Here is a 22014-nt window from a genome sequence, read left to right as displayed (position 1 = left end):
TCTGAAAGCAGCCCGCTGCCTCCAGCACCCAGAGGAGACCTAGAAACATGAACAGCTTAGTGGGGAACACAAGAAAGGAGACGAGGTCATAACAGAAACGCCGCTGCAGACTGAAGTGTGTTGCCTCCAAATGCCGGTGCTGAAGCCCGAGCCCCCCAGTGTGACTGACCGTATTTGAAACGGGGCCCGCGAGGACATGGTTAAGGTTAAACGAGCTCCTGAGGGTGGGGCCCTGATTCCACGGCGTTAAGGTCCTTACAAGAAGAGACACCACGGCAGAGCCCTCTCTCCCTCTCTGCCACGTGGGGACACGGGGAAAAGGCGGTCACCTGTGAGCCAAATGGAGAGCTCTCCCCACGTACCGAATCGCTCAGCACCTTAACCTTGGACTTGATGGGCTCCAGAACCGGGAGAAATGTCTGTCTCGTGTGGAAGCCACTTAATTCACCCATTCGTGGTATTTCCTTACAGCAGCCCAAGCGGACTAAATGCACGAAATGACACGTGGGCCTGGGACAACCCGCTGAGCGCTCACCCCGGCTGGGCTCTGGCCGTCCCGGATCCACAGGTGGGACACAATCCCTTGAACCGTCCAAAGTAATGCGGTTATTGGGAAGCACAAGCGCATGCCGGCCACCAGCCTGGGCTCTGGGAGGGCTATTATTTTCTAAGTCAAATACAACAAAAATGAAAGCAAAGAGATCGATTTAAAACACTGGTGGTAGAAACATGCCATAAAATACACAACTGTTCCACCTCACAGCTGTGTAGATTTAAAATATCCAGGAGGCATTATTTTTCTACCCATTAGATAATAGACATTTTATTTTATTTTTTACATTTATTTACTTTTGAGAGAGACAGAGAGTGAGCAGGGGAGGGGCAGAGAGAGAGGGAGACACAGAATCCAAAGCAGGCTCTGGGCTCCACATGCTGTGAGCACAGAACCTGATGCAGTGCTCGAACTCACGGACCATGAGATCATGACCTGAGCCGAAGTCAGACACTTAACTGAGCCACCTAGGCGCCCCAGGATAACAGACTTTCTTAGAGCTCTGTTTATGCTCGGTTAGTTGTAATTTGGCAGCCTCTATAATGGGAATGTTTCTAATACTGTTATGGTTCTTTTCTTTTTAAAAAAGAGAAATAATGACTTTAGTTATCAGGGTCCAAAAAATGAAAATATGAATTAAGTGAAATTAAAAATTAAATTAAAAATTAAAATGAATTTTAATTTAAAATATATTCTGAATCATTATGCACTGGTCCACACTATGTGGCCATAGAAACATCTACTCCTACTACTGCCAAATCTTGCTTAAATAAGTTAAAACTCGAGTCAAAAACTATTAGGTCTTGGGGCGCCTGGGTGGCTCCATCAGTTGAGCGTCCGACTTCAGCTCAGGTCATGATCTCACGGTTCATGAGTTCGAGCCCCGCATCGGGCTCTGTGCTGACATCTCAGAGCCTGGTGCCTGCTTCCAATTCTGTGTCTGTCCCTCTCCCCCTCATGCTCTGTCTCTCTCTCTCAAAAATAAATAAACGTAAAAAAAAAATAAACGTTAAAAAAAAAAAAAAACAACTGGGTCTTCACTCCTCCGACTGGGTGTTAGATGTACATGAACAACGTAAGAGCCATTTGTGGTATTATCGCCTCAGGAGAGAGGGGCCAGGGAGAGTTGGCAGTCTGGGGTGCGGGAGGGAGAACATATGACTCAGCCCCGCTTTGGGGGGTGAGGCTGCCATGGGGGAGATCCTGCTTGCTCAGGTGGGGCTCTGGGGCCCTACCGGCCCCTGGCAAACACCCCTCAGAACAAGTCCAGTTACGGACATGGTATGAGAATAGCCAGATGTTGATCCAAGGGAGTAATGAGCATCCCGTCAATCCGCCGCCGTTTTCCCCCTAAGACCCCAGAGGTCAGAGCAGAGGTGATGGTACCACTGTCAGCATTTCCACACTGTTCACCACGCTGCCTTTTGGGGAAAACCCGTGCTGGCGAGAACCTGTGTGCAGGAGGCTGAATTCCACTGTGGACAGAAGGGGAGGCTGGAAACCCCAGAAACAGACCGGCAGCCGACAGAGTAAGCCCGAAAACCCTTCTGTGAAGAACGATGACTAGACCCTCTCTGGCTTCAAGACTGGACCTTAAGGCAGCCTCTTCCTTCCATGCTTCTGTCCCCGCGATCCTGATCTCCACTCAGGGGCACCTCTCTGGACACTCAGTCGCCGCAGACCCGCTGCGGCTCTCCCAGGACTGGTGCCCCCACCCGTCCGTGTGCTGAAGTCACGGTTCCTCCATCACCTAGACACCCTCTTTTTTCCCTCTGGAACCGTCAAGGCATCAAGTCCTGAGAATTCGGGCTCTAAGAGGTCTTGCCATTCTATTGTTTTTTCTCTGCTCTCCCTGATTTTGGCCCCATCAGACTGGGGTTACCTTTTGGAAAAAGCCAACTCTCTCAGGTAAAACGACATGACACTAGGGTTTGCTTTAAAAACTCCAACTAAATATATGCACAATGGAATACTACTCAGCGATCAAAAATGAAACCCTGCCATTTGCAACAACAAGTTCCATCCAGGAACTACAGGGTATTATGTTACATGAAATAAGTCAGCCAGAGAAAGGTAAATATCACAGGGTTTCACTCATATGTGGAATCTAAGAAACACAACAGTTGAACATAGGGGAAGGGAAGGAAAAATAAAATAAAAACAGAAAGAGGGGCAAACCGTAAGAGACTCTTAACTACGGAGAACAAACTGGGGGTTGCTGGAGGGCTGGGGGGTGTTGAGGGGATGGGTTAAATGGCTGATGGGCATTAAGGAGGGCACTTCCTAGGATGAGCACTGGGTGTCATTGTAAAGATGAATCACTGGGTTCTACTCCTGAAACCAAGACTACACTGTATGTTAACTAACTTGAATTCAAATAAAAAAATAAAATACTGCAACCAAAGTAAAAGAAAGTATGAACTGATAGATGACATAAGATGAGCAAACTGATGATGGCTGTTGAAGCTGGGTGATGGGACATAATCATCCACTGAGGCTATTTTCTCTACTTACTTATATGGTTGAAAATGTCCACAATAAAACATTTGAAAAAATCCAAATCTACATCACTTTGCTGATAAAACTGCTTCAGCATCTTCCCCGCCAGCAGCAGATACGTCCCAGCTTCCTCAGGACGTGTGACGCACACCAACCTTCTTAGGTTGAGGCAGATGCTCAGCCACTCCCCAGGGCACCCAGGCCTGGCTGGTCTACAGTCCTGGACGTTTCCTACGCACCATGCTCTTTTACATCTCTGTACTTCCACACAGCATAATTGTCTGTCCTATCATCCATCCATCCATCCATCCATCCATCCATCCATCCATCCATCTATCCATTCATCAATCCATTGATACATTCATCCATCCATCTATCCACTCATCCATCTATCCATCCATTCATCCATCCATGTATCCACTCATGCATCCAACCATCCATCCATCCATCCATCCACCCACCCATTTATCAATCCATTAATACATACACTGATCCATCTATCTACTCATCCATGCATCCATCCATTCATCCATCCATCTATCCACCCATTCGTCCATCCATTCATCCATCCATCTATCCATTTATCAATCCATTGATACATTCATCCATCCATCTATCCACTCATCCATCCATCCATCCATCTATCCACTCATCCAACCATCCATCCATTCGTCCATCCATCTATCCACTCATCCATCCATCCAACCATCCATCCATCCATCCATCCATTCGTCCATCCATCTATCCACTCATCCATACATCCAACCATCCATCCATCCATCCATTCGTCCATCCATTCGTCCATCCATTCGTCCATCCATTCACCCATCCACTCATCCATCCAACCATCCATCCATCCATCCATCCATCCATCCATCCATCCATCCATCCACCTATCCTTCCATTCGTCCGTCCATCCATCCATCCATCCATCCCAGTACCCAGCACTTGCAATTTTCCCTGAGCCACAGAGGACACAGAAGTGTCTCAACAAAGGTCCTCGAGCAGCTCACAGCCACAGGACAGGACAGGACAAACAGACGAGTCCCTGAAGCAGAACAGCACAGGACTGGACCACAGATCTAGAAACCACATGGAATGTGAAAGCACCTCTGCTGGTAGGTTCCCGGGCAGAGAGAGAAAGCAGAATGCTGCCACGTGGACACGGTCGTTCACCACCAGTAGTGACAGGAGACTGGCCCCTGGAGAAGAGACACTCAACAAACAAAAGGAGACTCTGTTTCTCTGCAGAGGGAGACGAGGAAACAGCTAACATGGATGGACGGAAGAAGAATGAGCTCAGTATCCACTGGGAGCAAAGAAGCACCACCATTTCCAAATAATCACGGCCTGGTTAGGGTCTCGTGAGACTGAAAAGCAGCAACGGTCCCCCTGCCCTACCGCTGAGCTGGGACTCACCCTTCCTCACAGCCACAGTGAGTATGCTGGCGCTGCTCAGCCCCCGCCGGCCTGTCACCATCAGGCGGAAGTGGTGCATGCTCACCGGAAGCCCGCTCACGGTGGCGACAGCCTTGTCACTATTCCCCATCTCCACCGCCGCTTGGCCTCTGTAAAGCAGGGGCGGGAACAACAAAGGCAGAGGTATTCTGACTGCGGCAGGAGGGGCATCTGTGTCCTAACACAAGTCCCCCTTTACAGCCAAAACATATGCCGTCTACGGAAGTCTACAGTAACTTTTTATCCACCTAAATTCTCTAGTTCAGCATATGGGTCATGAGGCAATGCCTATTTTAGACTAAGCCTGGGATTCCTTTGGGAATAGTTATTATTTACTTCTTAAGAGCAGATTCAGGATCCCAGGAGTTTGAGCATGCAAACCACAAAGACTGTCACATGACACAGGATCCCCTTAAGCTCTTTATCTCTTTGGTCTACAGATGGTTTAAACGAGTGTAGACGGGGGGCCTCGTGAGGGCCTCACACAGGTCCTCCCCACAACTCTCCCGTCCTGAAGCTCACCCACGGCAAGATGGCCCTTCCGCCTGGCATGGCTCCACTTCCCCCCCAAAGCCAACCAGCATCTATCGTGTCCGTCCACGCTATTGTGTCTACTCTTCAGCAGCCGTGCTCGGACACTTCCAGAAAGGGGCTGAAATCCCAAGTCCCCGGCACGCTCAAGCTGACTGTTTAATGTGGAGACAGGACGATGCTGGCCCAGGGCCAGGGTGTGAACCCCGCCTGCAGCTCAGTGACAGAGGGACTACCTGACGGGCTCCCGGTGGTAAAGGGCGATGCCCTGGTCGTCTCTGCTCCTGCTGCCGTCCAGAGTGGTGCTCCCCACCGGGAAGACCAGCTCCTTGTCTGGGCCGGCCACGGCCACTGGGGGCCTGTTGATTTCTAGAATTAGAGAAATGCTATGAAAAACGGTGATCTCTTTGCATTAATCTGCAGTCCCATGATTTTTTTAATGTTTATTTATCTTGAGAGAGGGAAAGAGAGAGTGTGCGTGCATGAGTGGGTGAGGGGCAGAGAGAGAGGGAGTCCCAAGCAGGCTCCACGCTCAGCACAGAGCCTTACGGCAGGGTTCGATCTCACCAGGAGACCATGACCTGAGCCGAAATCGAGTCGGACACGTAACTGACTGAGCCACCCAGGCACCCCTGATTTCTTGATTTACTCATGTCTGGATCAGAGAGTGTCCTAAGGGAACCCTGGGGGGGACCACTGCAGGCCTGTGGCTGAGCCAGCACTACACCGTTCTGAGGGGGAGACCAGGGGTCCAGACAGCAGGTTTGGTTCTTTAAAAGACCTCAACAGTCATGGAGACAAGAGAGAAGGAAAAAGGACGAGGATGGGAAGCTGGAGGGAAGAAGGACTGGGGACAGAGTGGGGGAGGCAGGCAGGAAGGAACTGGACGGAAGTTAGTTGACAGCTATGTGAACACGCCTGCTTTGTCAGGCAGGACTGACCCCCGCCCCTTTGTCTTTGTAGCCCCGGGCCTATCACAGTGCCGGCTAAGCGATAAATGCTCAAAACATTTTGGTTACACGTTGAACAAAAGGAAAAGACATAAGGGGCACCTGGCTGGCTCAGTCTGTACAGCACACAACTCTTGAGCTCAGGATTATAAGTTCAAGCCCCACAATGGATGTAGAGATTACTTAAAAACAAAATCTTAAAAAAAAAAAAAAAAGATTAAAAAAAATAAAAGGTATAAAGTACCACTGATACTGATATTGAAATAAATAGATTTTCTCTAAAAAAAAAAAAAAAAGTCAAGTAGTCAAAAACTTTAGTAGCAGTTACCCAATGTCTGGACCATGTCCCACCCTCACTGTCCTACTCAGTAAAGTTCAGTGGTCCAGGGGCCTCTCTTGCCCTTAGGATAAGACACGTACATGAACATCCATTTGCAAAGCCCTTGACGGTGGGCCCCCGCCTCCCCCCTCCAGATCACCCGCAGGCATCCTAACCCCTGCCCCTCACACGCCCACATCCTCACTGCTTTCTCTTGTTCCGCTACATTCTTCTTAATTCTTTGGATACCAGACTCTCTTTCATCCCATGGACTTTCTCCATACTGTTTCCTCTGCCTAAAAAACTCTTCCTCTTGCCCTTCTCTCCCCAAATTCACCTAGCCAGATACAACCCAGAGCTCACGTAAGACTCTGCAGATGCCTCGAGCCCAGATAGGTGTGTCCTTTCCCTGGGCTCCAGAAGCACCGTGTCCATCAGCTAGAAATGCACTGATCATGAGGTTTTCACCCATGAGCCGCGGGAGGACAGAGCCCAAATCTATCTTGTTTAATGCCACATCCCCAGCATCTAACCCATAGCACCTACTACGTATTAACTGAAAAAATAAAATTAAATAAAATAAAAAATAATAAAATAAAATAAAACAATAAAATGCATTGTCTACAAATTGAGTATATTTTCAGTTGCCAGGACACTGGACGGTTTACAGGGACCAGCAGCATCTTCTAGAAAAGTTCGAAAGCCAAGACCATTGGCAAGCGAAAACCCAACTACCCTTAGGTTATTTAAATGTGTAGGAAGGCAGAGTCCTGGATTTCCGTGAGACCATTACAGGATTGTGAGGTGACCTGGGGTCAATTCTCCAACATCTGGATACAAGCCATGTGAGTATCAGGCCACACATCACAATCAGCCTCTGCAGCAGAGTAGAACATGTGTGGGCGTGTCCACCTGGCAGGTGGAGCCCTCGAATGGCCCTGAGGATGTCCATCTGGTCCTCCACACCATGGTGAAGACGCACATTCAACACAAGATTCAGAACCACAATGGAAAACTGGCTTTATAGTAAGATTTAGCTCTTCCAGCCCCTACTTCTTCACAGTTAAAAGATTTAGAGAATTTGCCACCAAATTTGGCTTGTCTGAAGCAAGAGGCCCAGGTGTCATTTCTGCCTTAATCTCTGGGGCCAAATCCCTTTCCCATCCCACCTACCAGGCTGGACAGTCACAGCGACCACAGCAGTGGACTGTTGTCTTGAAGAATCTCTCACCATCAGCTGGAGCGTATAGTTTCCTTCCTGCATTTCAGACAAATGAAGGTATGGTGTCTCGATGCCCTGATACCAAAGAGACAAGAAAAAAGGAAAGAAAAATAGTAATTTTAAGAAGTAGTATGACATAATGAAAAATGAGTAATGTTGTTAAATATGGAGATCCTGCTTGAAAAAGAAATGTGTGCGTCCCAAGAAAATGCAATGTAAAGTTCACTGTGTATCCTCATGTGCTTCTTGAAGAAGTATAAATTAATATAGCCTTTTTGGAAGCCAATCTGGCAACATCCGTTTGCATGGCAAACGAGCACGCTCTTTAACCAGCAATCCCACTTCTCTCTGCCTCCACCAGAGAGAGCCCACGTGCACAAGGAGGCTCACACCGGACCCTGAGGAAGCATGGGCTCTGATAACAAAAACTGGAAACACTCTCAACGTTCATCAGTGGGGAGTGGCCAGACCCGCCATGATACATGATACAATGCTCGTTTAAAAGAGATTAATTTAGGGGCACCTGGGTGGCCCAGCTGGTAAGCGTTCGACTTCAGCTCAGGGCATGATCTCACGGTTCGTGGGTTCGAGCCCCATGTTGGGTTCTGTGCTGACAGCCCAGAGCCTGGAGCCTACTTTGGATTCTGTGTCTTCCTCTCTCTCTGCCCCTCCCCCACTCACGCTCTGTCTATCTCTCTCTCTCTCTCTCTCAAAAATGAACAAACATTTAGGTAGACTTATAATGAAATGGAAAGATGTCAAAGACATACATCATCAAGCAAAGAGAGAAAGTTGTGGAACAAGGCATAGTGTACCAGATACTGTTACGTGTCCATATACATACACATGCAAGGATTCTGGAAGGACACACATTAAACTGACCAAAGTAATTTATCTCCAATAAGGGGACTGGGGCGGGATACGGGTTGTATTTGCACTTTATCAGAAGTTCACTTTTTTTAACCATAAGAAGCAATTCATGTATTACTCTTATAACTAAAAATAATTTTTTAAAATTCTAAAACAAAACTTTTCGATATTTTTTTTCCATTGAGTATATCATAGCTACACTTGTCTCCAAGTTAATAACCTTTCATTTTGTTGCTGTTTTGTTGTTGTTGGTAACATTTCCAATTATTGCTTAGGTCTGAAGTTCATGGCAACAAAGAAAGGATTTTTAATCTTAAATCCTCTTATACTTCACTTACTTTTATAGATCCCGAGATTGACTAAAGATAAATATATCTGCATGTATTTGTTAAAGGTTTTAATGGAAAATTGAAAAAAAGATGATAGAAAAACAACTGTGTTGGCACAAGGGGAACTTGTGAAATTTGAAATATATACTTTTAAGAACTTAAAAAAAACACTGAGGTTTTTTTCCAGTTTTTGTTATCGGCTTTTCTTTTTTAATGTTTATTTTTGAGAGAGAGTGAATAGGGAGGAGGGGCAGAGAGACAGGGAGACACAATGCGAGTTGTCAGCACAGAGCCCGACATGGGGCTCAAACCCACGAACCGCGAGATCATGACCTGAGCTGAAGTCAAACACTTCACCAACTGAGCCACCCAGGTGCCCCTAACTTATCTCTTTTAAACTAGCATTGTATAATGTATCATGGTGGGTCTGGCCACTCCCCACTGATGAACACGGAGACTGTTTCCAGTTTTTGTTACAGCTTTTCCCTACTTTTAAAAAAAAATTTTTTTTTAATGTTTATTTTTGAAAGAGAGAGACAGTGTGAGGAGGGGGAGGGGCAGAGAGAGAGGGAGACACAGAATACGAAGTAGGCTCCAGGCTCTGAGCTGTCAGCATAGAGCCCAATGTGGGGCTCGAACCCACAAACTGCGAGATCATGACCTGAGCCGAAGTCAGAAGCTTAACCGACTGAGCCACCCAGGCTCCCCTCCCTACTTTTGACTAAATAAAGTGAAGCATTTTTCTCTGAAAAGCTTTACAAAAGTGTAATTTCCTAGTCCTCACTTCAAAATTACTACAGTTACATGAAGGCTTATGTACCCAGCACAGGGAATGTTGTGGCAGACGGGAACTGGGCAGACCGACACGTGTCACCTGGCGCCCACAGAGCCACCCCATCGGAGTGCTCCGTGGGCTTCCCCATCCGGAGCAAAGCTGCGGCAGGCTGCCTTGCATGACGTTTCCACGAATGTAAGAGTCTGGTTTACAGTCGTCTTTGTGATTTTCCAGTTAATAAAAAGTTCACCTCTTTTAACATCTTAATCTGTCAACCACTGGACAATAACCTTGTTACTGCAGATAAGGAAAAAAATCCTGATAATAAAGTTTATATTGGATTATTTCTAAAGTTTCTCCCAATACTAAAATAAAATAGTATTTCCGTAGCAAATGCTGGGTCAGACTTTCTCCAAACTAGCCTCAAGATCAAGCTGCCAACATGGGACCCACTTAGTTGCTATTCCGTGCTTATAGAGAATGCATGGGGGGAAAGGACGTAAATTTTGAAGATTTGTGAATTCCGGGGCTCTTCCAATAGTTGTAATCTATCAGATAATCTTGTAAAACATATTTTCTAGATATAACTGCCCCCCACACACATAGCAATACTTTAGGTAGGTAGGTAGGTAAATGTGTGAAGAGATAAACAGATGGACAGATGTACCGATGGATGGATGGATGTACCGATGGATGGATGGATGGATGGATGGATGGATGGATGGATGGATGAGCAGGCAGATGGATAGCTGCATGGGTGGGTGGATGGGTAGACTGATGGACGGATGGGTACACGGTTGGGAGGGCAGGTAGGTGGACGGATAGACAAGTTAAAGTCTGAAGGCAGGCTAGAGAACTTGCCTGCATGGCCACCTCTTTGCTCTCACTCCCAGGACCCAGGGACCACTCATAGAGGACAATATGATGATCATCACTGTTCCAATTTCCATTCAAACAGATGGCGTTTTGGGGCAAAGTTATGGTCTGATTTGGTCCTGCGTTGGCAATCGGCGGATGGTCCACAGCACTGCTGACCATGAGGACTGCAGTTGTGGAGTCAGTGGCTCCATCCGAGTCTGTAACAGTCAATCTACAAAAAGAAGAGGAGGCCATCATGCTGCAGGAAGATGCCAAGTCTGAGAGCAAATGGCCAATTTAGTCGGCTTATGGCACCCTTCTCAGAACAACTCAGAACGGGTATAAACAGGAATTTGAGGATAAAGCTGAGAAAAGAACAGAGACTTGAGGATTTCTTTTTCTTTGTTGCTGTCCATTCACTTTATTTTTAGCTAGTAATCTAGTCACATGATGGAGTTTTATCTTATATGGGTTTTGAGATGCTAGATGAAGAAATCTTCCTCAGCCAACACAGGAGCCTCTCTCTCATACCTGAGACTAAGAATGTGTCGGGTTTAGGTCCCACCTTCAGGTCTGGCCGTGTACAGACAGCAGATCACTCATCGATTTTCATCTACGAAGCTTTTGAATTTTTTTCTTCTTTTATAGAGGACTTAATATAATTATGTTTTCAGGACACTCCTTTCAGGCAATTTAAGGATCAAGCACTTTTAAGTAAAAATGGATGCTAGACCTCCACAAGCCAACAACAGAGAGAAGTGTACTGACCCTCATGCGGTAAACTCACTCCTGATGTGGTAATGGATTGGGAAATACGGTTACTTCATCCTTTCGGGGTAAAGATGTCAGTTCTGAACAGCAATGAGTGCGATTTAGGTGTTCATAGGAATCTGACCCTGAAGCCACGGGAAGAACACAAGCCTTGCTTGTAGTAAGGGTGTGTGCGGGGTCCATGTGTACAGGGCTGTGTATTCTGCGCACCCTTTCTCACTATCCCGCAGACTCCATACAACCAAGAGCTGGATGCCGGTTCTGGCTCTGACAGTCAATCGAGTATCCTGAAGTCCTCCCTCCTCAGCCAGGCTGTCAGGACGTGTGCTGGGCCCCTAAGGGAATTTCACCCTAGTAACATGGGGACAGCAGCACCAACCTGCCTCAAGCAGACGATGAATTTAGTAAGTATCAAATCATCCTCAACACCCATGAAATCGATCTGAGGACTGACGGAACAGACCACACAACTAGAGGGAGAGAAGAGGCCACATCGTGGAAGGCAAAAGGTGCGGAGACATGATTTGGGAGAGAAACAATCATGGGTGCTGCGGAGGGGAAGAAGCCCTGATCATGGAGAGGGACAGAGAGAGAGAGAGAGAGAGAGAGAGAGAGAGAGAGCGCGCGCGTGGCACACAGGGGATCACACAAGAAAAGCACTCCCCCAAAACCACTGACTGGGAAAATGAGAGGGGCTGATTGCTGGGAGTCTGTACAAGCAGCAGAGCTCAAAGACTGAAGTTTTAGTAGAAGTCCGGGTCGTGGCTGGTGTGGAGCCCAGGGGGCACAGCGGCGCTTCTGTGGGGGACTGGAGGCCCGGGAGCAGACAGTGCAGTCTGAGGGTCGTGCTGGGAGAGACAGGTCCCCTTCTTGGAGCGCATTTGGGAGAGGCAGCAAGGCCTCTCTGGGGCCAAAGAGCCCTTGGGCTCCACTGGCCGCCCGGTTCATTAGCACAGGTGCAGAGACACCTGCTGAGGGCAGCTAACCTGGAGGCCAGCTTCTTCCCGAGCTTTACCCTAAACTCTAAGTGCCTGTGCGTTTATGTGACTGACCTTCTGGGACAAACCAGCACCAGCCCCAGAGCAGACGCCCTCACCCAGAGGGTCAGCGTGGGTCCCTAAAATTCTGGAACTCAGCTGGTGCACTTGAGATAAAACACACGCCTGCTGGGCAGGCAAGGGGCCCAGACACGGACAGGGTGAAGGCAAGGATCTGAGGGATGCCTGGGACACATGAAGGGAGATTGTTCACTCTTCTGTGGAGGCTTCCTGGACAGTGGCAGGTGCAAACTCCCATCTCTAGCGACAAGGGAGAGGGCAGGTGCCCTTTTTCTCCTGCACCCACCAGCACTGGCAGACCAGGGAGCAGCAGAGCGCCCACAGTGCAGGCGTGAGCCACTTACACCAAGCCCTGCCCCGCTGCACTCTGCAGCTGCTTCTGACCTAGGGCTATGGGCCCCTCCCCCAGAAGACCAGCACAAACACCCCCACCTGCACGCACCGAGTCTACTGACCACAGAGCGCTGCAAAGATTCAGCTCTAGTGGAAATTGGGTCTAGCTTCTTTAAGTAAGCAGACCAAAGTACACATACTTAAAACTCACCACACTCTGGCCAAGGGCAAAACATTGCCCATGGCAGGCAAAGAGAAACTCTGCAGAGGACTGACCTGAGGGAAGGAGCAGCCAAAACACAACAGCAGAGTGCACACAGCATACACCAGAGACAACTCCTGAAGCACCAAGCTCTGGACAGTATATGACCTCTTCTTATAGCCATTACTCTCAAGAGGAGGAAACATAACAGGCTTTCCTAACACACAGAAGACAGAGACTTAGACAAAGTGCCAAGATGGAGGAATTCATCCTAAAAGAAAGAACAAGAAAAGGTCACCGCCAGGGACCTAATTGAAACATATATAAGTAATATGCCTGATTCAGAATTTAAAACAATAATCGTAAGGATACTAGCTGGGCTTGAGACAAGCAAAGAAAACACCAGGGAGCCCCTTACTACAGATAAAAGATGTAAAAACTAGTCAGACTGAAATAAAAAATGCAGTAACTGAGATGCAAAACCAACTGGATGCAATGACCACAAAGAGGGCAGAATCAGAGGAACAAATAAGTGATACAGAAGATAAAATTATGGAAAATAATGAAGCTGAAAAGAGAAAGAAAAATCTTAAATCATGAAAGTAGACTTACAGAACTCAGTGACTCCATAATAATAACATTCATTATCATAGGATTCCCAGAAGAAGAGAGGGTAAAAGATGCAGAAGGTTTATTTGAGCAAATAAGGGCTGAAAACTTCCTAATCTGGGGGAGGAAACAGATATCCAAATCCAGGAGGCACAGAGGACTCCCATCAAAATCAACAAAAGCAGGCCAACACTTGCAAAACACAGAGATAAGAAAAGAATCCTAAAAGCAGCAAGGGAAAAGAAATTCCTAATCTACAAGGGAAGAAAAATGCAGTTAGCAGCAGATCTCTCCAAAGAAACTTGGCAGGCAGAAGGGAGTGGCATGATATATCCAAAGTGCTAAAGGGGAAAAGTATGTAGCCAAGAACGCTCTATCCACCAAGGCTGCCATTCAGAATAGAAGAGATAGAGTTTCCTGGACAAACAAAAACTAAAGGAGTTCATGACCACTAACCCAGTCCTGATGAAATATAATTGAGGACTCTCTGAGCAGGAAAGAAAAACCAAAAATAACAGAGAAAATCCTCGGAAATGACTTTACAGGCAATATGCTAGCACTAAATTCGTATCTGTCAATAATCACTCTGAATGTAAATGGACAATATGCTCCAATCAAAAGACATAGGGTATCAGAATGTATAAAAAACAAGATTCATCTGTATGATGCCAACAAGAGACTCATTTTAGACCTAAAGTCACCTACAGATTGAAAGTGTGGGATGGAGAAACATTTATGCTAATGGATGTCAAAAGAAAGCCAGAGTAGTTGTGCTTATATCAGACAAACTGTATTTTAAATCAAAGGCTGTAACAAGAGAGGAGAAGGGCACTATATCATAATAAAAGGGTTTGTCCAACAAGATCTTACAATTGTAAATATTTATGTGTCCAATGTGAAGGCCCCATATATATAAATCAATTAATAACAAACATAAAGAAGCTCATTGTTAATACTACAGTAATAGTAGGAGACTTTAATACCTAACTTACAACAATGGACAGATCATCTAAGCAAAAAAACAACAAGGAAACAATGACTTTCAATGACACATTGGACCAGATGGACTTAATAGGTATATTCAGAACATTTCATCCTAAAGCAGCAGAACACACATTCTTTCCAAATGTACCTGGCACATTCTACAGAATAGATCACATACTGGGTCACAAATCAGCCCTCAACAAATAAAACAAGATGGAGAACATACCATGCATATTTTCCAACTACAACACTATGAAACATGAAGTCAAACACAAGAAAAAATTTGGAAAGACAACAAATACATGGAGGTTAAAGAACATCCTACTTAAGAATGAATGGGTTAATGAGGAAATTAAAAAATAAAAAAAATACATGGAAGTGGGGGAGGGACCAAGATGGCAGAACACCATGGAAGTTTTTTTTTCATCTCTCATCCCTGCAATACAGCCAGATCAACACTAAACCATCCTGCACACCTAGAATACTGATTTGAGGTATAACACAACACTCTGCACAACCTGAACCAGCAGGTACATGGCACGGAGAGGTGACTGGGGGAGAAAGCCACAGAGGGCAGGGATCTGTTTTTGCTTGCAGAGAGAGGACAGAGCCAGGGGCAGAGTACAGAAAGCATCCCTCACGCCTGAAAGCAGCTCGAGAGATAAGAAGAGTATGCAAGGGACTGAACAAAAGAGGGAGGTACCGCCTGCCAACATGACAGCTTGATCATGGACAGTGTAAAAGCAGGGTGTGGACAGAACCCAGGGACAAAGGAGGGGTGCGCAATTGCTGATCGGTGAGAGCACAGAGTTCTGATGCTAGAGACTGGGTAGCTGGGTGACACCATTTTCACCCTTCCTGCACATGTGCATACACACCTACAGGTGCCACAACAATCCACCCCAGTAAGCTAGGCAGTACCATCTAGTGAGAAACGGAGCCGTAACACTAAGCCCTGCCCAACTGGGACAACCTTGCTCTTCAGGAACACCACAAGTCTCTCTGCCTGCTTAGTTTACGGACTAGAAAGTGCTTCCTACTTCCACTTTTAGGGGAAACCGATGTAATTTCAATCATACCTCAGTCTGTTTACTGGTCCATCTATTCAATTTTTTTTCCTTTTTTTCTTATAATTGGATACAGAAACAGAAAAAATTTATTTTTATTTTCCATTTCTATTAAAAATATTTTTCTTTAGTTTTTTTACTGTATTTTTTTACTGTTTTATAAGTTTTTCAAATTCTATTTTTTACTTCCATCATTTCATTTTGTTCTCATTGTATTTTTTTCAAAGTTTCAAACATTTTCCTTTTTTTTTCTTATCTTTCCCTTTTTACTCTAATCTATCAAGCTCCTTTCAACAATCACACCAGAACACACCTAGCATCCTTTATTCTTTTTGTGTTTTTAATTTTTTAATTTTAACTTTTTTTACCTTATTAATTCCTTTTCTTCCTTCAAAATGATGAAATGAAGGAATTCACCCCAAAAGAAAGAACAGGAAGAAATGACAGCCAAGGACTTAACACAGATACAAGCAAGATGTCTGAACCAAAATTTAGAATCATGATATTAAGAATACTAGCTGGGGTTGAAAACAGTTTAGAATCCCTTTCTATGGAGGTAAAAGCTAGTCAGGATGAAATAAAAAATGTTATAACTGAGCTGCAATCTTGAACAGATGCCACAGCAGCAAGGATGGATGACTCAGAGCAGAGAATCAGCAATATAGATGACAAACTTAGGGAAAACAATGAAGTAGAAAAAACAAGGGAGGGGCGCCTGGGTGGCACAGTCAGTTAAGCATCCGACTTCAGCCAGGTCACGATCTCGCGGTCCGTGAGTTCGAGCCCCGCGTCAGGCTCTGGGTTGATGGCTTGGAGCCTGGAGCCTGTTTCTGATTCTGTGTCTCCCTCTCTCTCTGTCCCTCCCCCGTTCATGCTCTCTCTCTGTCCCAAAAATAAATTAAAAAAAAAAAGAAAAAGAAAAAACAAGGGAGACTAAGGCAAAAGAGCACGATTTAAGAAAGAGAGAAATTAGTGACTCATTAAAAAGCAACAGCATCAGAATCAGAGGCGACCCCGAAGATGAAGAGAGAGAAGAAATGGTAGATAGGTTATGTGAGCAAATCACAGCAGAAAACTTTCCTAACCTGGGGAAAGACCCAGACATCAAAATCCAGGAAGCACAGAGGACTCCCATTAGATTCAACAAAAACCAACCATCAACAGGGCATATCATAGTCAAATTCACAAAATCCTCAAGCAAGGAAAGAATCATGAAAGTAACAAGGGAAAAAATTCCTTACCCTACAAGGGAAAACAGATCAGGTTTGCAACAGACCTATCCACAGAAACTTGGTAAGCCAGAAAGGAGTGGCAGGATATATTCAATGTGCTGAATTGGAAAAATATGCAGCCAAGAATTCTTTATCCAGCAAGGCTGTCATTCAAAATAGAAGGAGAGATAAAAAGTTTCACAGACAAACAAAAATTAAAGGAGTTCTTGATCACTAAACCAGCCCTGCAAGAAATTTTAAGGGGGACTCTCTGAGAGGAGAAAAGATGGGGGGGGGAGGAGAAAAAAAGGACCAAAAGCAACAAAGGCTAGAAAGGAACAGAGAATGCCACCAGAAACTCCAACTCTATAGGCAAAACAATGGCAATAAATTCATATCTTTCAGTACTCACTCTAAACGTCAAAGGACTAAATGTCCCAATCAAAATACATAGGGTAACAGAATGGATAAGAAAACAAGATCCATCTATATGCTGTTTACAAGAGACCCACGTTAGACCTAAATACACCTTCAGATTGAAAGAAAGGGGATGGAAAACCATCTATCATGCTAACAGTCACTAAAAGAAAGCTGGAGTAGCCATACTTGATATCAGACAATCTAGACTTTAAAATAAAGAGATGAAGAAGGGCATTATATCATAATTAAGGGGTCTATCCACCAAGAAGATCTAACAATTGTAAACATTTATGCTCCAAATGTGAGAGCATCCAAATGTATAAATCAATTAATCACAAACATAAAGAAACTCATTGATAATACCATAATAGTAGGGGACTTCAACACCCCAGTAACAGCAATGGACAGATCATCTAAACACAAAATCAACAAGGAAACATTGGCTCTGAATGACACACTGGACCAGATGAACTTAACAGATATATTCAGAACATTTCATTTTAAAGTGGGGGGAATAAGCTTAGGAATTCCCTGAGCCTGCACTGATGTGTTAACAAGGCATAAAGAATTACAAAGCCATAGCATGCTCACATCCAAGCTTGCATAAACAAGATTAGGCCCAGAGGATAGAGCGGAGGGGGGGCAAAGGCCCCCAGAATAGGGTAGGGGGGGCCAAAGCCCCAAGGATGGGGGGGCAAGGCCCCCAGAATAGAGAGGGGGGAAAACACACCCATATAAATGTATATGAATTGTAAATTTATATGTTTATTTGTAAATAACTTTATAAATGCTTATAAATGTATAAGCAAGATTAGGTAGTCAGGGCGAAAGCACCCCCTAATTTAGTGCTATAGCAGAAAGCTGCTTTCATAGGAAGGAAGGACCAAATCAGGTAAATAGGGCTATAAACCACTGCAGGTGAAGCTGCCCAGATGGGAGCTGATTAGTAAAAGAAAAGGTGCCTTGTTAACCCTGAGGTTACTTGCTCTGTCTCATCCCCTAAGCTAGCTAAGACAAACAGACATGGCACCTCCTGTCTGTCATTAACAACCATCTGCCCATCTGCCCAGCACCAGGATTTTTTTTTATATTGACCCAAACCCCAAACACTGTATATCCTCAAAACCCCTTTTCCCTCATACCGTTGAGTTAATGTTCAAAGATTCATTGTCTGTTTGTGCAGGCCCATCACGTTTGTAATCATTCTGATCTTAATAAATATGGAGCAAGGACCCTTATTCAGGGCTCTTGTCTTTTCCCGGACATTAGCCATCTCTCGGTTTCAGTCTCGCATCCACTCTCTTCCTGGACAAGAAAGAATGTTAGACTAAGAGTCTATGACACTAAAGCAGCAGAATACACATTCTTCTCCAGTGTACATGGGATGTTCTCCAGAATAGATCACATACTAGGACACAAATCAGCGCTCAACAAGTACAAAAAGATCCAGATCATACCGTGCATATTTTCAGACCACAGTGCTGTGCAACTCGAAATCAAAAACAAGAAAAAAATGTAGAAAGATAACAAATACTTGGAGACTAAAGAACATCCTACTAAGGAATGAATGGACTGACCAAAAAGTTAGAGAGGAAATTAAAAAGTACATAGAAGCCAATGAAAATGGTAACACCACAGCCCAAAACCTCTGGGACACAGCAAAGGCTGTCATAAGAGGAAAGTATATAGCAATCCAGGCCTTCCTAAAGAAGGAAGAAAGGTCACAGATACACAACCTAACCTTACACCTTAAAGAGCTGGAAAAAGAAGAGCAAATAAAACCCCAAAACAGCAGAAGACAGGAAATAATAAAGATTAGAGCAGAAATCATTGCTATTGAAAGCAATAAAACAGTGGAACAGATCAATGAAACCAGAAGCTAGTTCTTTGAAAAAACTCACAAAACCGATAAACTCCTAGCCGGTTTGATCAAGAAGAAAACGGAAAGGACTCAAATAAATAAAATCAAGAATGAAAGAGGACAGATCACAACAAACACAGCAGAAATACAAATAATAGTAAGAGAATATTATCAGCACTTATATGTCCCAAAAATGGGCAATCTGGAAGAAATGGACAAATTCCTAGAAATATATATACCAAAACTGAAACAGGAAGAAATAGAAAATTTGAACAGACCCATTACAAGTAAAGAAATCGAATTAGTAATAAAAAATCTCCCAAATACCAAGAGTCCAGGGCTGGATGGCTTTCCAGGGGAATTCTACCAAACATTTAAAGAAGAGTTAACACCTATTCTCTTGAAGCTGTTCCAAAAAATAGAAATGGAAGGAAAACTTCCAAACTCATTCTATGAAGCCAGCATTACCTTGATTCCAAAACCAGACAAGAGACCACACTAAAAAGGAGAACTATAGACCAATTTCCCTGATGAATGTGAATGCAAAAATCCTCAACAAGATATTAGTCAACAGGATCCAAGAATACATTAAAAAAATTATTCACCATGACCAAGTGGGATTTATACCTGGGATACAGGGCTGGTTCAATATCCACAAAACAATCAATGTGATACATCACCTCAATAAAAGAAAGGACAAGAACCACATGATTCTCTCAACAGATGCAGAGAAAGCATTTGACAAAATACAGCATCCTTTCTTCAAAAAAACCCTCAAGAAAGTAGGGAAAGAAGGATCACCTCAAGACCGTAAATGCCATATATGAAAGACCCAACGCTAACATCATCCTCAATGGGGAAAAACTGAGAGCTTTCTCCCTAAGGTCAGGAACAAGACAGGGATGTCCACTCTCACCACTGTTATTCAACATAGTATTGTCAGTCTTAGCTTCAGCAAACAGACCACACAAAGACATCAAAGGCATCCAAATAGGCCAGGAGGAGGCCAAACTTTCACTCTTTGCAGCTGACATGACACTCTGTATGGAAAACCCAAGATTCCACCAAAAACTTGCTAGAACTGATCCATGAATGCAGCAAAGTTGAAGGATATAAAAATCAATGCACAGAAATTGGTTGCATTCCTATACACCAATAATGAAGCAACAGAAAGAGAAATCAAGGAATCGATCCCATTTACAACTGCACCAAAAATCATAATAAAATACCTAGGAATAAATCTAACCAAACAGGTGAAAAATCTGTACACTGAAAACTATAGAAGCTTATGAAAGAAACTGAAGAAGACACCAAAAAATGGAAAAAGATTTCATGCTCCTGGATAGGAAGAACAAATATTGTTAAAATGTCAATACTACCCAAAGCAATCTACATATTCAATGCAATCCCTATCAAAATAACACCAGCATTCTATACAGAGCTAGAGCAAGCAATCCTAAAATTCATATGGAACCACAAAAGGCCCTGAATAGCCAAAGTAATTTTGAAGAAGAAAACCACAGCTGGAGGCATCACAATCCCAGACTTCAGGCTGTATTACAAAGCTGTAATCATCAAGACAGTATGGTACTGGCACAAAAACAGACACTGAGATCAATGGAACAGAACAGAGAACCCAGAAATGGACCCACAGACATATGGCCAACCAATCTTTGACAAAGCAGGAAAGAATATCCAATGGAATAAAGACAGTCTCTTCAGCAAGTGGTGCTTGGAAAACTGGACAGCGACATGCAGAAGAATGAACCTGGACCACTTTCTTACACCAGACACAAAAATAAACTCAAAATGGATGAAAGACCTAAACGTAAGACAGGAAGCCATCAAAATACTAGAGGAGAAAGCAGGCAAAAACCTCTCCGACTTCGGCCGCAGCAATTTCTTACTCAACACGTCTCTGGGAAACAAAAGCAAAAATGAACTATCGGGACCTCATCAAAATAAAAACTTTCTGCACAGTGAAGGAAACAATCAGCAAAACTAAAAGGCAACTGACGGAATGGGAGAAGATATTTGCATATGACATATCTGGTAAAGGGTTAGTATCAAAATTTATAAAGAACTTATCAACTCAACACCCCAAAAATAAATAATCCAGTTAAGGAATGGGCAGAAGATGTGAAAAGACATTCGTTAAAGACATACAGATGGCCAACAGACACATGAAAAGATGTTCAACATCATTCATCATCAGGGAAATGCAAATCAAAAGTACAATGAGTTATCACCTAACACCCATAAGAATGGCTAAGATTAACAACACAAGAAACCACACATGTTGGTGAGGATGTGGACAAAGGGGAACCCTCTCATACTGTTCGTGGGAATGCAAACTGGTGCAGCCACCATGGAAAACAGCATGTAGTTTCCTCAAAGAGTAAAACATAGAACTACCCTATGACCCAGCAATTGCGCTACTAGGCATTTACTCAAGGATACAAAAATACAGATTCAACTGAACTCTAATATTTGTAGCAGCATTATCAACAACAGCAAACTATGGAGAGAGCCCAAATGTCCACCAACTGATGAATGAAGAAAAGGTGGTATATATACACAATGGAATACTACTCAACCATGAAAAAGAATGAAATCTCGCCATTTCCAACGTGGATGGAACTACAGCGTTTTATGCTAAGCCATTTAAGTCAGTCAGAGAAAAACAAGTATCATGTGTTTCATTCATGTGTGAAATTTAAGAAACAAAACAGATGAAGATAAGGGAAGGAAGAGGAAAAAAGAAAGGGAAACAAGCCATAAGAGACTCTTAACGATACAGAACAAACTAAGGGTTGATGGAGGGGGAGGAGGGAATGGGCTAGGTGGGGGATGGGTATTAAAAAGGACACTTGTGGGGAGCCTGGGTGGCTCAGTCGGTTAAGCGTCCGACTTCAGCTCAGGTCACGATCTCACGGTCTGTGAGTTTGAGCCCCGCGTCGGGCTCTGGGCTGATGGCTCAGAGCCTGGAGCCTGCTTCCGATTCTGTGTCTCCCTCTCTCTCTGCCCCTCCCCCATTCATGCTCTGTCTCTCTCTATCTCAAAAATAAAATAAACGTTAAAAAAAAAAGAGTGTGTTTCTTGATAAAAAAAAAAAGGACACTTGTGATAAGCAC

At 44.3% G+C, this 22014-nt stretch overlaps 1 protein-coding gene across 1 annotated transcript in view; it reads right to left on the bottom strand.

Moving 5' to 3' along the window:
* KIAA0319 (KIAA0319 ortholog) overlaps positions 1–22014 on the bottom strand; it is a 61485-nt gene that overhangs the window by 21884 nt on the left and 17587 nt on the right. The window contains 6 exon segments of the mRNA XM_045057056.1: positions 536–581; positions 583–667; positions 4472–4620; positions 5278–5410; positions 7484–7607; positions 10368–10596. Of these exon segments, the coding sequence (XP_044912991.1) occupies positions 536–581; positions 583–667; positions 4472–4620; positions 5278–5410; positions 7484–7607; positions 10368–10596 (766 nt within the window).

This window comes from Felis catus, chromosome B2, assembly GCF_018350175.1.
Source record: "Felis catus isolate Fca126 chromosome B2, F.catus_Fca126_mat1.0, whole genome shotgun sequence".
In the NCBI taxonomy this organism is placed as follows: Eukaryota; Metazoa; Chordata; class Mammalia; order Carnivora; family Felidae; genus Felis; species Felis catus.
This window is presented reverse-complemented; position numbering and strand designations above follow the sequence as displayed.